Raw genomic sequence first — 13230 nt, 5'->3', positions numbered from 1 at the left:
TGAAAAATATCTGGTGTGAAAAAATCGGACTTGGTCAAAGGACCTTTCAGTGGAAGACATATCAGAATGGGCTGGCTGTGTCATTTCCATTTTTGGAAAAAAAATGTTTACCTTTTATTTAACTAGGCAATTCACGTTTGATACGTTTGTATTTAGCAGATGCTTTTATCCAGAGCGACTTAGTTAGTACAGAATTATTTTTCAGTCTGATAGAAAGTTAATTACATCTTAAGTTAAAGGCCCAGTGCAGTCAATCCATTTCCCCCCCCCGTGTTTTATCTCATATTGTACAACAGATGATGAAACTTAACACTGCGAAAGTGTGACAAGTGTTATATATATCCAGATAGTTGCAGGTTTGGATGCGCGTGAGTTTCTGCTTTCCATGGTGACATCACCATGCGGTAAATTAGACCAATAACAAAGAGTTCCAAACCTCTCTGCCAATAACAGCTAGTGTTCAGTTTTAACCCTCCCCATATAGACCACTCCCAGACAGTCCTAGCAACATTCTTGTTGTGATGAAATAGTTGTTTGCTTAAACTATTTTTGCCCATTTAAAAAAAAAATGGAAATGTATTACAGTAAGGTACTAAATTGTTACCCAGAAACGAGTTGATATAATGCAGTAAGATATTCAGTCGGTATAGAAAGTCACCACCCTCTTTCGAAATGTTCACTTTTTGTTGCTTTACAGCCTGAAAGGAAAACACATACAATCTCACTTTTTATGGCTTTATTTACACAAAGTGACCCACAATATCCCAAGTGGGATTTTTTTTAAATCAATATTATTTATTTTTTTAACTCTGAAAACTAAAAGCAACAAAAAAAATGTGCAAACATGCTGAGGTATAACCAACAACCTTCCAGATCACAAATCAAGCTAATTGGCTTCCGTCTGTGATCAATTGTAGTGACTTTGATTAGTTCAGAATAAAAGCTGCTGTTCAGAGAGGAGTTTGGCGCCCTTCGCCACTACGGGCGGAAAGGTACTTTCAAAAGATCTACAAGACAAAGTTGTGGAAAGGCACAAGTCAGGGGGATGGATATTAAAAGACTTTAAAGGCTTTGTCCCTCGGCGCACAGTTAGGACCATTATTACGAAGTGGAAGGCGTATGGCACCACCCAGACCCTGCATAGATCAGGCTATCCCTCCAAAAAACTGGATGACCAGGTAAGGAGGAGACTGATCAGAGAGAGAGGCTAACCAAGAAGCCAATGGTGACTGAAAGAGTTTCAGGCCTTTAGGGCAAAAGACTGGTCAATGTGTGCATGTGACCGCAATATCACAAGCTCTCTACAAATCTGGCCCCACCCTATGGGAGGGTGGCAAGAACAGGGGAAAAAAAAACACTCCTCAAAAAAAGCCACATCAAGTCTCGTTTGAAGCTTTGCCAAATAGCACATTGTAGATTCCCGAGGCCAAGTGGCAAAAGGTGCTGTGGTCAGACGAGACCAAAGTTGAACTTTTTGGCCTGAATGCAAAACAATATGTCTGGTGAAAACCCAATACATCTTTCTACCCAAAGAACGCCACGCCTGCAGCGAAGGGCGCCACGCCTGCAGCGAAGGGCGCCACCCCTGTAGCGAAGGGCGCCACCCCTGTAGCGAAGGGCGCCACCCCTGTAGCGAAGGGCGCCACCCCTGTAGCGAAGGGCGCCACCCCTGTAGCGAAGGGCGCCACCCCTGTAGCGAAGGGCGCCACCCCTGTAGCGAAGGGCGCCACCCCTGTAGCGAAGGGCGCCACCCCTGTAGCGAAGGGCGCCACCCCTGTAGCGAAGGGCGCCACCCCTGTAGCGAAGGGCGCCACCCCTGTAGCGAAGGGCGCCACCCCTGCAGCGAAGGGCGCCACCCCTGCAGCGAAGGGCGCCACCCCTGCAGCGAAGGGCGCCACCCCTGCAGCGAAGGGCGCCACCCCTGCAGCGAAGGGCGCCACCCCTGTAGCGAAGGGCGCCACCCCTGCAGCGAAGGGCGCCACCCCTGCAGCGAAGGGCGCCACCCCTGCAGCGAAGGGCGCCACCCCTGCAGCGAAGGGCGCCACCCCTGTAGCGAAGGGCGCCACCCCTGTAGCGAAGGGCGCCACCCCTGCAGCGAAGGGCGCCACCCCTGCAGCGAAGGGCGCCACCCCTGCACCGAAGGGCGCCACCCCTGCAGCGAAGGGCGCCACCCCTGCAGCGAAGGGCGCCACCCCTGCAGCGAAGGGCGCCACCCCTGCAGCGAAGGGCGCCACCCCTGCAGCGAAGGGCGCCACCCCTGCAGCGAAGGGCGCCACCCCTGCAGCGAAGGGCGCCACCCCTGCAGCGAAGGGCGCCTCCCCTGCAGCGAAGGGCGCCACCCCTGTAGCGAAGGGCGCCACCCCTGCAGCGAAGGGCGCCACGCCTGCCGTAAAGCACGGCGGGGGCAGCAGCTTGTTGTGAGGGTGTTTCTCTTCAACAGGGACTGGAATGCTTGTCAGGATAGAAGGGAAAATGGACAGTGGGGGGAAAAAAAACAGATTCTTGAGGAGAACCTGCAGCCCTCTGCCAGGAAGTGGAAGATGGTTCACATTTCAACATGACAATGACCTAAAGCAACCGTACGTACAGTGGCTGAAACGCAAGAAGGCGAAAGTCCTTGAGTGGCCTAGTTAATGGGTGGCCTAAATCAATGGGATTTAGGCCCTGACCTAAATCCCATTTGAGAATCTGTGGAATGACTCGAGTGCAGTCCATGAGTGGTCGTCATTCAATTTTGACTGAGCTTGAACAATTCTGCAATGGAAGAATGGGCAAATATTTCACAGTCTAGGTGTGCAAAGTTAGTAGAGACGTATTCAAAGAGACTCATGGTGGATCCACCCAGTATTAATTCAGGGGGGTGTCCACTTATCCAAATAGGCTATTTTACTGTTTTAAGTAAAAAAAATAAAACACTTTTTCACTTGGATATTGTGGGTTACTGTGTGTAAATAAACCTGGAAAAAGTCAGATTTGATGCGTTTTCGTTTTAGGCTGTAAGGCAACAAAAGGTGAACATTTTTGAAAGGGGATGGTGGCTTTCTATACCCACTGTTTATATTACAGTAAGGTACTTAATTGTTACCCAGAAATCATTTGATACAGTGGGGCAAAAAAAGTATTTAGTCAGCCACCAATTGTGCAAGTTCTCCCACTTTAAAAAGATGAGAGGCCTGTAATTAGGTACACTTCAACTATGACAGACAAAATGAGAAAAAAAATCCAGAAAATCACATTGTAGGATTTTTATGAATTTATTTGCAAATTATGGTGGGAAATAAGTATTTGTCATATATACGCTACATGACCAAAAGTATGTGGACACTTGCTCGTCGAACATCTCATTCCAAAATCATAGGCATTAATATAGATTTGGGGCCCCCCCTTTTGTTGCGATAACAGCCTCCACTCTTCTGGGAAGGCTTTCCACTAGATATTGGAACATTACTGCTATAACAGCCTCCACTCTTCTGGGAAGGCTTTCCACTAGATGTTGGAACATTGCTGTGGGGACTTCCATTCAGCCACAAACACTAGTGAGGTCGACCACTGATGTTGGGCGATTAGGCCTGGCTCTTAGTCAGCATTCCAATTAATCTCAAAGGTGTTCAATAGAGTTGAGGTCAGGGATCTGTGCAGTCCAGTCATGTTCTTCCACACTGATTTTGACAAACCATTTCTGTATGGACTTCGCTTTGTGCACGGAGGCATTGTTATGCTGAAACAGGAAAGGGCTTTCCCCAAACTGTTGCCACAAATTTGGAAGCACAGAATAATCTAGAATGCCATTGTATGCTATAGCGTTAGGATTTCCTTTCACTGTAATTAAGGGGCCTAGCTCAAACCATGAAAAATAGCTCCAGACCGTTATTCATCCACCAAACTTTACAGTCAGCACTATGCCAAATCCAGATTCGTCCGTCGGACTGCCAGATGGTGAAGCGTGATTCATCACTCCAGAGGAGGCGATTCCACTGTTCCAATGGTGGCGAGCTTTACACCACTCCACTTACACCATTGTGATCATAGTCTTGTGTGCGGCCTGCTCAGCCATGGAAACCCATTTAAGGAAGCTCCCGACAAACAGTTATTGTGCTGACATTGCTTCCAGAGGCATTTTGGAGCTCGGTAGTGAGTGTTGCAACTGAGGACAGAGGATTATTTGTGCTTCAGCACTCAGCGGTACTGTTCTGTTAGCTTGTGTGGCCTGCCACTTTGCCACAGAGCCGTTGTTGCTCTTATACGTTTCCACTTCACAATAACAGCACTTACAGTTGACCGGGCCGGTCTAGCAGGGGAGAAATTTGACTGACTGACTGTTGAATAGGTGGCAACCCATGACGGTGCCACGTTGAAAGTCACTGAGCTCTTCAGTAAGGCCATTCTACTGCCAATGTTTGTCTATGGAGATTGCGCGGTTGTGTGCTCGATTTTATACACCTGTCAGCAATGGCTGATATAGCCAAATACACTAATTTGAAGGTGTCCACATACTTTGGTGTATATCTTGTTATTTTATTTGACCTTTTATTTAACTAGGCAAGTCAGTTAAGAACAAATTCTTATTTACAATGACGGCCTAGGAACAGTGGGTTAACTGCCTTGTTCAGGGGCAGAACGACAGATTTTTACCTTGTCAGCTCGGGGATTCGATCTAGCAACCTTTCGGTTACGAGTTCAACGCTCAAACCACTAGGATACATGTATTCAGACCCCTTCCCCTTTTCCACATTTCGTTACATTACAGCTCTATTCTAAAATGAATGAAATCAAAATTCCTTAGTCTACACACAATTCACATTATGACAAAGCGAAAACAGGTTTTTAGATTTTTGTTGATGTTGCAATTGTATTAAAAAAGAAACAGATTACTTATGTAAATAAGTATTCAAACCCTTTGCTATGCGACTCAAAATTGAGCTCAGGTGCATCCGGTTTCCATTGATCATTCTTGATGTTTCAACAACTTGGAGTCCACCTGTGCTAAATTCAAATGATTGGTCATGATTTGGAAAGGCACACACACACACCTGTCTTTATAAGTTCCCAAAGTCGACAGTGCATGTCAGAGCAAAAACCAAGCCGTGAGGTTGAAGGAATTGTCCGAAGCGTTCCGAGACCGGATTGTGTCGAGGCACAGATCTGGGGAAGGGTACTAAAACATTTCTGCAGCATTGAAGGTCCCTTAGAACACAGTGGCCTCCATCATTCTGAAATGGAAGAAGTTTGGAACCACCAAGACTCTTCCTAGAGCTGGCCGCCCGGCCAAACTGAGCAATCGGGGGAGAAGAGACTTGGTCAGGGAGGTGACTAAGAACCCAGAGCTCCAGAGTTCCTCTGTGGAGATGGTTGTCCTTCTGGAAGGTTCTCCCATCTCTTTAGCACTCCACCAATCAGTCCTTTATGGTCGAGTGGCCAGACAGAAGCCACTCCTCAGTGAAAGGCACATGACAGCCCGCTTGGAGTTTGCCAAAAGGCACCTAAAGGACTCTGACCATGAGAAACAAAATTCTCTGGTCTGATGAAACCAAGATTGAACTCTTTGGCCTGAATGCCAAGCGTCACGTCAGGAGGAAACCTGGCACCATCCCTACGATGAAGCATGGTGGTAGCAGCATCATGCTGTGGCGATGTTTTTCAGTGGCAGGGACTGGGAGACTATTCATGGGAAAGATGACCAGAGCAAAGAACATCTCTGGAGAGACCTGAAAATAGCTGTGCAGCGACGCGCCCCATACATCCTGACTGCACTTGAGAGGACCTGCAGAGAAGAATGGGAGAAACTCCCCAAATACAGGTGTGCCAAGCTCGTGGCATCATACCCAAGAAGACTGGAGGCTGTAATCGCTGCCAAAGGTGCTTCAACAAAGTACTGAGTAAAGGGTCTGAATACTTATTTAAATGTGATATTTCAGTGTATATATATATTTTTAATATACATTTGCAAAAATGTTTGCTTTGTCATCATGGTGTATTTTGTGTATAAATAAATAAATAAATTCAATCAATTTTAGAATAAGGCTGCAACGTAACAAAGTGTAAAAAGTCAAGAGGTCTGAATAGTTTGCGAATGCACCGTATAGTGTAAAACGTTAATACATTTCAAATCAACCTCCGTTTTGAATATCCAGGCTAGTATTTGTATTTATTATGGATCCCCATTAGTTCCCGACAAAGCAGCAGCTGCTCTTCCCGGGGTCCGGCAAAATTAAGGTAGTTTATTACAATTTTAAAACTTTTAAAAAAAATACATTCACAGATTTCACAACACACTGTGTGCCCTCGGGCCCCTACTTCACCACTACCACATATCTACAGTACTAAATACATGTGTATGTATAATGCGTGTGTTATCGTATGTGTGTGTGTACGCATGTGTCTGCCAATGTTTGTGTTGCTTCACAGTCCCCGCTGTTTCATAAGGTGTGTTTTTATCTGTTTTTTCAAATCTAATTTTACCGCTTGCATCAGTTACCTGATGTGGAATAGAGTTCCATGTAGTCATGGCTCTATGTAGTACTGTGGAATAGAGTTCCATGTAGTCATGGCTCTATGTAATACTGTGGAATAGAGTTCCATGTAGTCATGGCTCTATGTAGTACTGTGGAATAGAGTTCCATGTAGTCATGGCTCTATGTAGTACTGTGGAATAGAGTTCCATGTAGTCATGGCTCTATGTAATACTGTGGAATAGAGTTCCATGTAGTCATGGCTCTATGTAATACTGTGGAATAGAGTTCCATGTAGTCATGGCTCTATGTAATACTGTGGAATAGAGTTCCATGTAGTCATGGCTCTATGTAGTACTGTGGAATAGAGTTCCATGTAGTCATGGCTCTATGTAATACTGTGGAATAGAGTTCCATGTAGTCATGGCTCTATGTAATACTGTGGAATAGAGTTCCATGTAGTCATGGCTCTATGTAGTACTGTGGAATAGAGTTCCATGTAGTCATGGCTCTATGTAGTACTGTGGAATAGAGTTCCATGTAGTCATGGCTCTATGTGGTACTGTGGAATAGAGTTCCATGTAGTCATGGCTCTATGTAATACTGTGGAATAGAGTTCCATGTAGTCGTGGCTCTATGTAGTACTGTGGAATAGAGTTCCGTGTAGTCGTGGCTCTATGTAGTACTGTGGAATAGAGTTCCGTGTAGTCGTGGCTCTATGTAGTACTGTGGAATAGAGTTCCGTGTAGTCGTGGCTCTATGTAGTACTGTGGAATAGAGTTCCGTGTAGTCGTGGCTCTATGTAGTACTGTGGAATAGAGTTCCATGTAGTCGTGGCTCTATGTAGTACTGTGGAATAGAGTTCCGTGTAGTCGTGGCTCTATGAAGTACTGTGGAATAGAGTTCTGTGTAGTCGTGGCTCTATGTAGTACTGTGTGCCTCCCATAGTCTGCTTAAGGATTGTGAAGAGACCTCTGGTGGCATGTCTTGTGGGGTATGCATGCGTGTCCGAGCTGTGTGCCAGTAGTTTAAACGGACAGCTCGGTGCATTAATGTCAATACCTCTAATAAATACAAGTAGTGATGAAGTCAATCTCTCCTCCACTTTCAGCCAGGAGAGATTGACATGCATGTTATTAATATTATTGATATTAGCTCTCTGTGCAGATCCAGGGGCCAGCCGTGCTTTCCTGTTCTGAGCCAATTGCAATTTTCCTAAGTCCTCTTTTGTGGCACCTGACCACACGACTGAACAGTAGTCAAGGTGCAACAACACTAGGACCTGTAGGACCTGCCTTGTTGATAGTGTTGTTAAGAAGGTAGAAACTAGGGCCTGTAGGACCTGCCTTGTTGATAGTGTTGTTAAGAAGGTAGAAACTAGGGCCTGTAGGACCTGCCTTGTTGATAGTGTTGTTAAGGTAGAAACTAGGGCCTGTAGGACCTGCCTTGTTGATAGTGTGTTGTTAAGAGCATCTCTTTATTATAGACAGACTTCTCCCCATCTTAGCTACTACTGCATCAAAATGCTTTGACCATGACATTTTACAATCCAGGGTTACTCCAAGCAGTTTAGTCACCTCAACCTGCTCAATTTTCCACATTATTTATTACAAGATTTAGTTGAGGTTTAGTGAGTGTTTTTGTTCCAAATACAATGCATTTAGTTTTAGAAATATTTAGGGCTAACTAATTCCTTGCCACCCACTCTGAAACTAACTGCAGCTATGTGTTGAGTGTTGCAGTCATTTCAGTCGCTGTAGTAGCTAACGTGTATAGTGTTGAGTCATCCGCATACATAGACTCTCTGGCTTTACTTAGTCAGTGGCATGTCATTAGTAAAAAAAATAAAACGCAAGGGGCCTAAACAGCTACCCTGGGGATTTCCTGATTATAACTGGATTATATTTGATATGATTTAGCTAAAGAACACCCTCTGTGTTCTGTTAGACAGGTGTAAAGCCATAAAACACAAGTTTTTCCAGCAGCAGACTATGATCAATAATATCAAAAGCTGCACTGAAGTCTAACAAAACATCCCCCACAATCATTTTATCATCAATTTCTCTCAGCCAATCATCAGTTATTTGTGTAAGTGCTGTGCTTGTTTCATGTCCTTCCCTATCAGCGTGCTGAAATTCTGTTGTCAATTTGTTTACTGTGAAATAGCATTGTATCTGGTCCAAAAAAAAAATCCCAGAAGTTTACTAAGAGTTGGTAACAGGCTGATTGGTCGGCTATTTGAGCTAGTAAAGGGGGCTTTACTATTTTTAGGTAGTGGAATGACTTTAGCTTCCCTCCAGGCCTGAGGGCACACACTCTCTACTAGGCTTAAATGTAAGATGTGGCAAATAGGAGTGGCGATATCGTCTGCTATTATCCTGAGTAATATTCCATCTAGATTGTCAGACTCGTCTGGCTTGTCATTGTTGATAGACAACAATAACTTTTGACCAGGGCCTGTAGGGTAGTGTACTATATAGGGAGAATGGTGCTAGTGAAGTGTGGTTAAGTAGTTTTTAATGGTCTTTCATTTTCAGGGTAAAGACAGAGGTTAGACGCCACAAGTGCCTCCAGCACCCCCCTGCTCTCCTTTTCGTCGGTCCCCACGACGTCACCAATGCGACCATGGGAAATAGCAGTGACTAGGCGGCCACCGACAGCCCCCTTGAACCAGAGGAGGTTCCTAGGAGAGCCCTGCAACACCCCAGTGCACCTCAGGAGAAGGTGAATAGTACTCCCTTCAGTACTTGGATGTGTTCCAAATGGCACCCTCTATAGTACACTACCCTATAGGGCCCTGGTCAAAAGTAGTGCACTATAAAGGGAATAGGTTGCCCTTTTGGGAAGCGGATACCTTTTTTTTGTTTAATCAGCTGTCATCATGCGATGACGGGCCATTCATCCTGAGGTTTCCTGTATGGTGTGTTCTGGTCTACTACATACGGTTTTGGAATCGTTTGTGCTGTATTCAAGAACCAAATGCCCAAACGGCACTTATTTGAATGTATTTGATACACTATTTTCCCAGTTTACATGAACTGAAGAATAGCAGAATTAAAGTTAAAGTTTTAAAAGTATTTGTATAAGTACAGTTAAAGTCGGAAGTTTACAGACACTTAGGTTGGAGTCATGAAAACTAGTTTTTCAACCACTCCACAAATTTCTTGTTAACAATCTATAGTTTTGGCAAGTCGGTTAGGACATCTACTTTGTGCATGACACAAGTAATTTTTCAGAGAATTGTTTACAGGCAGATTATTTAATTTATAATTCATTGTATCACAATTCCAGTGGGTCAAAGGTTTGCATACACTAGGTTGACTGTGCCTTTAAACAGCTTGGAAAATTCCAGAAAATGATGTCATGGCTTTAGAAGCTTCTGTTAGGCTCATTGTCATCATTTGAGTCAATTGGAGGTGTACCTGTGGATGTATTTCAAAGCCTACCTTCAAACTCAGTGCCTCTGCTTGACATCATGGGAAACTCAAAAGAAATCAGCCAAGACCTCAGATAACAAACTTTAGACCTCCACAAGTCTGGTTCATCCTTGGGAGAAATTTCCAAACGCCTGAAAGTACCATGTGCATCTGTACAAACAATAGTTCGCAAGTATAAACACCATGGGACCACTCAGCCGTCATACCACTCAGGAAGGAGACGAGTTCTGTCTCCTAGAGATGAACGTACTTTGGTGCAGAAAGTGCAAATCAATCCCAGAACAACAGCAAAGGACCCTGTGAATATGCTGTAGGAAACAGGTACAAAAGTATCTATATCCACAGTAAAAACGAGTCCTATATCGACATAACCTGAAAGGTCACTCAGCAAGGAAGAAGCCACTGCTCCAAAACCACCATAGAAAAGCCAGACTATGGTTTGCAACTGCACATGGGGACAAAGATCATACTTTTTTGAGAAATGTCCTCTGGTCTGATGAAACAAAAATAGAACTGTTTGGCCATAATGACCATCGTTATGTTTGCAGGAAAAAGGGGGAGGCTTGCAGGCCGAAGAACACCATCCCAACCGTGAAACGGGGGTGGCAGCATCATGTTGTGGGGGTGCTTTGCTGCAGGAGGGACTGGTGCACTTCACAAAATAAAATTGTGGAGATTTTGAAGCAACATCTCAAGACATCAGTCATGAAGTTAAAGTTTGGTCGTAAATGGGTCTTCCAAATGGACAGTGACCCCAAGCATACTTCCAAAGTTGTGGCAAAAATCCTTAAGGACAACAAAGTCAAGGTATTGGAGTGGCCATCACAAAGCCCTGACCTCAATCCTATAGAAAATTTGAGGGCAGAACTGAAAAAGCATGTGTGAGCAAGGAGGCCTGCAAACCTGACTCAGTTACACCAGCTCTGTCAGGAGGAATGGGCCAAAATTCATTCAACTTATTGTGGGAAGCTTGTGGAAGGCTACCTGAAACATTTGACCCAAGTTAAACAATTTAAAGGCAATGCTACCAAATACAAATTGAGTGTATCTAAACTTCTGACCCACTGGGAATGTGATGAAAGAAATAAAAGCTGAAATAAATCATTCTCTCTACTATTATTCTGACATTTCACATTCTTAAAATAAAGTGGTGATCCTACCTGACCTAAGACGGGGAATTGTTTCTTGGATGAATTGTGAAAAAAAAAAACTCATTTTTAAATATATTTTGCTCAGGTGTATGTAAAGTTCCGACTTCTTCAACTGTACATCCTAAACGGATCGTGCTAATTGTCCACGCACGGTGTTCTGGATGTGTCATGCTTACTTGTGGTTCCGGAACAAAAAAATTCCTTAAAGGCGACCTTTAAATTCTAGCTGTTGTTTCGGAACCTTTTTCCCCCACTAAACATCTCTAACTTCTAATGTTCATAAAAAAAAAATGTTAAATGTAAAAAAAACAAAACAACATTACTTTGCCTTTTAATCTAAGTAGTATAAGTATACTACTTAGATTAAAGTATATATCTAAGTATACCCTAAACAGAATTTCATACAATGCATGGTATGCCTGGTGTATCATGGATGTGCTCACTTGATGTTCCTGCAGCCCGCCAGTGAGACGACAGTGGGGGAGTCGAGACCGACCGGTCGCACTGCACGACTCCTCGCTCCAGGATGAGAACTTCCACCACCCTCTCTTCTCCCAGCAACATCAGCGGGTTCTTTTAGATGAGGCCAGACAGTACAGCCACGCCAGTGCCCCGCCACGCATGCTCCACCCTGCCGCACACCCACCTCGGCATCAACAGTGCCCCATCATGGTGGATGTACACGACCAGGTGCGTAGGTACACACCGCTGTAGTAGTTGGGGGACTGAAGATTGAAAAGGTGATGTCCGGGATGGGCCTCAGGCCCCTTTTTCATTACTATCACAGTGTCTGTTGTAGTCTAGCTAATTTGAAATTCACGCTGGGTTAAGATCAGGGCCGGATGTGGGGGTAATTATGCCGTCCGTTAGGTTCTATGGTACCGTGAGCTTTTTGGAGAAAGAACCGATGTGATACGCAGAACAGTCTTCAAAATTAGACTTAAAAAAAAAAAAATGGTCTGAATTACTGTTTTCTCTCTTGTACCAAGATGCACCAGGAATCCGTTCCGATCTCTTACACTGTTACCACGGTGACGACGCACGGTTTCCCCATCCACACCGGGCAACCTCTCCCAGGGTGCAACAGTCAGCAGCTCCCAGCATGCTCGGTAATGTTCAGCGGACAGCTCTCTCTGCTCTGCTGCCTTCCTCCTCCTGTGAGTTTGAAAAGGAAGAGCTGGAATGTCAGTGACGTCCATGTCAGCAACGCACCATACCCACTGTTAACACACCGCTACCTACACACCATACCCACTGTTGATACACCACTTCCTACACACCATACCCACTGTTAACACACCTCTTCCTACGCACCATACCCTCTGTTAACACACCTCTTCCCACTGTTAATACACCTCTTCCTACACACCATACCCACTGTTAACACACCTCTTCCTACGCACCATACCCTCTGTTAACACACCTCTTCCCACTGTTGATACACCTCTTCCCACTGTTGATACACCTCTTCCCACTGTTAGCACACCGCTTCCTACTGTTAACACACCACTTCCTACGCACCATTCCCACTGTTGATACACCTCTTCCCACTGTTGATACACCTCTTCCCACTGTTAACACACCTCTTCCCACTGTTAACACACCACTTCCTACGCACCATTCCCACTGTTGATACACCTCTTCCCACTGTTAACACACCACTTCCTACGCACCATACCCACTGTTAACACACCTCTTCCCACTGTAAACACACCTCTTCCTACGCACCATACCCACTGTTAACACACCTCTTCCTACGCACCATACCCACTGTTAACGCACCATACCCACTGTTAACGCACCTCTTCCTACTCACCATACCCACTGTTAACACACCATACCCACTGTTAACACACCATACCCACTGTTAACACACCATACCCACTGTTAACACACCATACCCACTGTTAATACACCATACCCACTGTTAACACACCTCTTCCTACGCACCATACCCACTGTTAACACACCTCTTCCTACGCACCATACCCACTGTCAACACACCATACCCACTGTTAACACACCATACCCACTGTTAACACACCATACCCACTGTTAACACATCTCTTCCTACACACCATACCCACTGTCAACACACCATACCCACTGTTAACACACCATACCCACTGTTAATACACCATACCCACTGTTAATACACCATACCCACTGTTAACACACCTCTTCCTACACACC

At 44.9% G+C, this 13230-nt stretch overlaps 1 protein-coding gene across 6 annotated transcripts in view; it reads left to right on the top strand.

Annotated features, from left to right (window-relative positions):
* LOC110504518 (RING finger protein 44) overlaps nucleotides 1-13230 on the top strand; it is a 69290-nt gene that overhangs the window by 9688 nt on the left and 46372 nt on the right. For 4 of the 6 annotated variants that reach the window (XM_036970246.1, XM_036970243.1, XM_036970244.1 and 1 more), the window contains 3 exons: nucleotides 8987-9173; nucleotides 11496-11727; nucleotides 12027-12194. In XM_036970246.1, the coding sequence (XP_036826141.1) occupies nucleotides 9067-9173; nucleotides 11496-11727; nucleotides 12027-12194 (507 nt within the window). In that variant the 5' untranslated portion in view covers nucleotides 8987-9066. The remainder of the gene's footprint in view (nucleotides 1-8986; nucleotides 9174-11495; nucleotides 11728-12026; nucleotides 12195-13230) is intronic. The other 2 variants (XM_036970247.1, XM_036970249.1) reach the window with 1 other exon arrangement.

Source organism: Oncorhynchus mykiss, chromosome 31 (genome assembly GCF_013265735.2).
Source record: "Oncorhynchus mykiss isolate Arlee chromosome 31, USDA_OmykA_1.1, whole genome shotgun sequence".
NCBI classification, from domain to species: domain Eukaryota; kingdom Metazoa; phylum Chordata; class Actinopteri; order Salmoniformes; family Salmonidae; genus Oncorhynchus; species Oncorhynchus mykiss.
The sequence above is the reverse complement of the archived record's forward strand: the minus strand, read 5'-3'. Positions and strand labels throughout refer to the sequence as shown.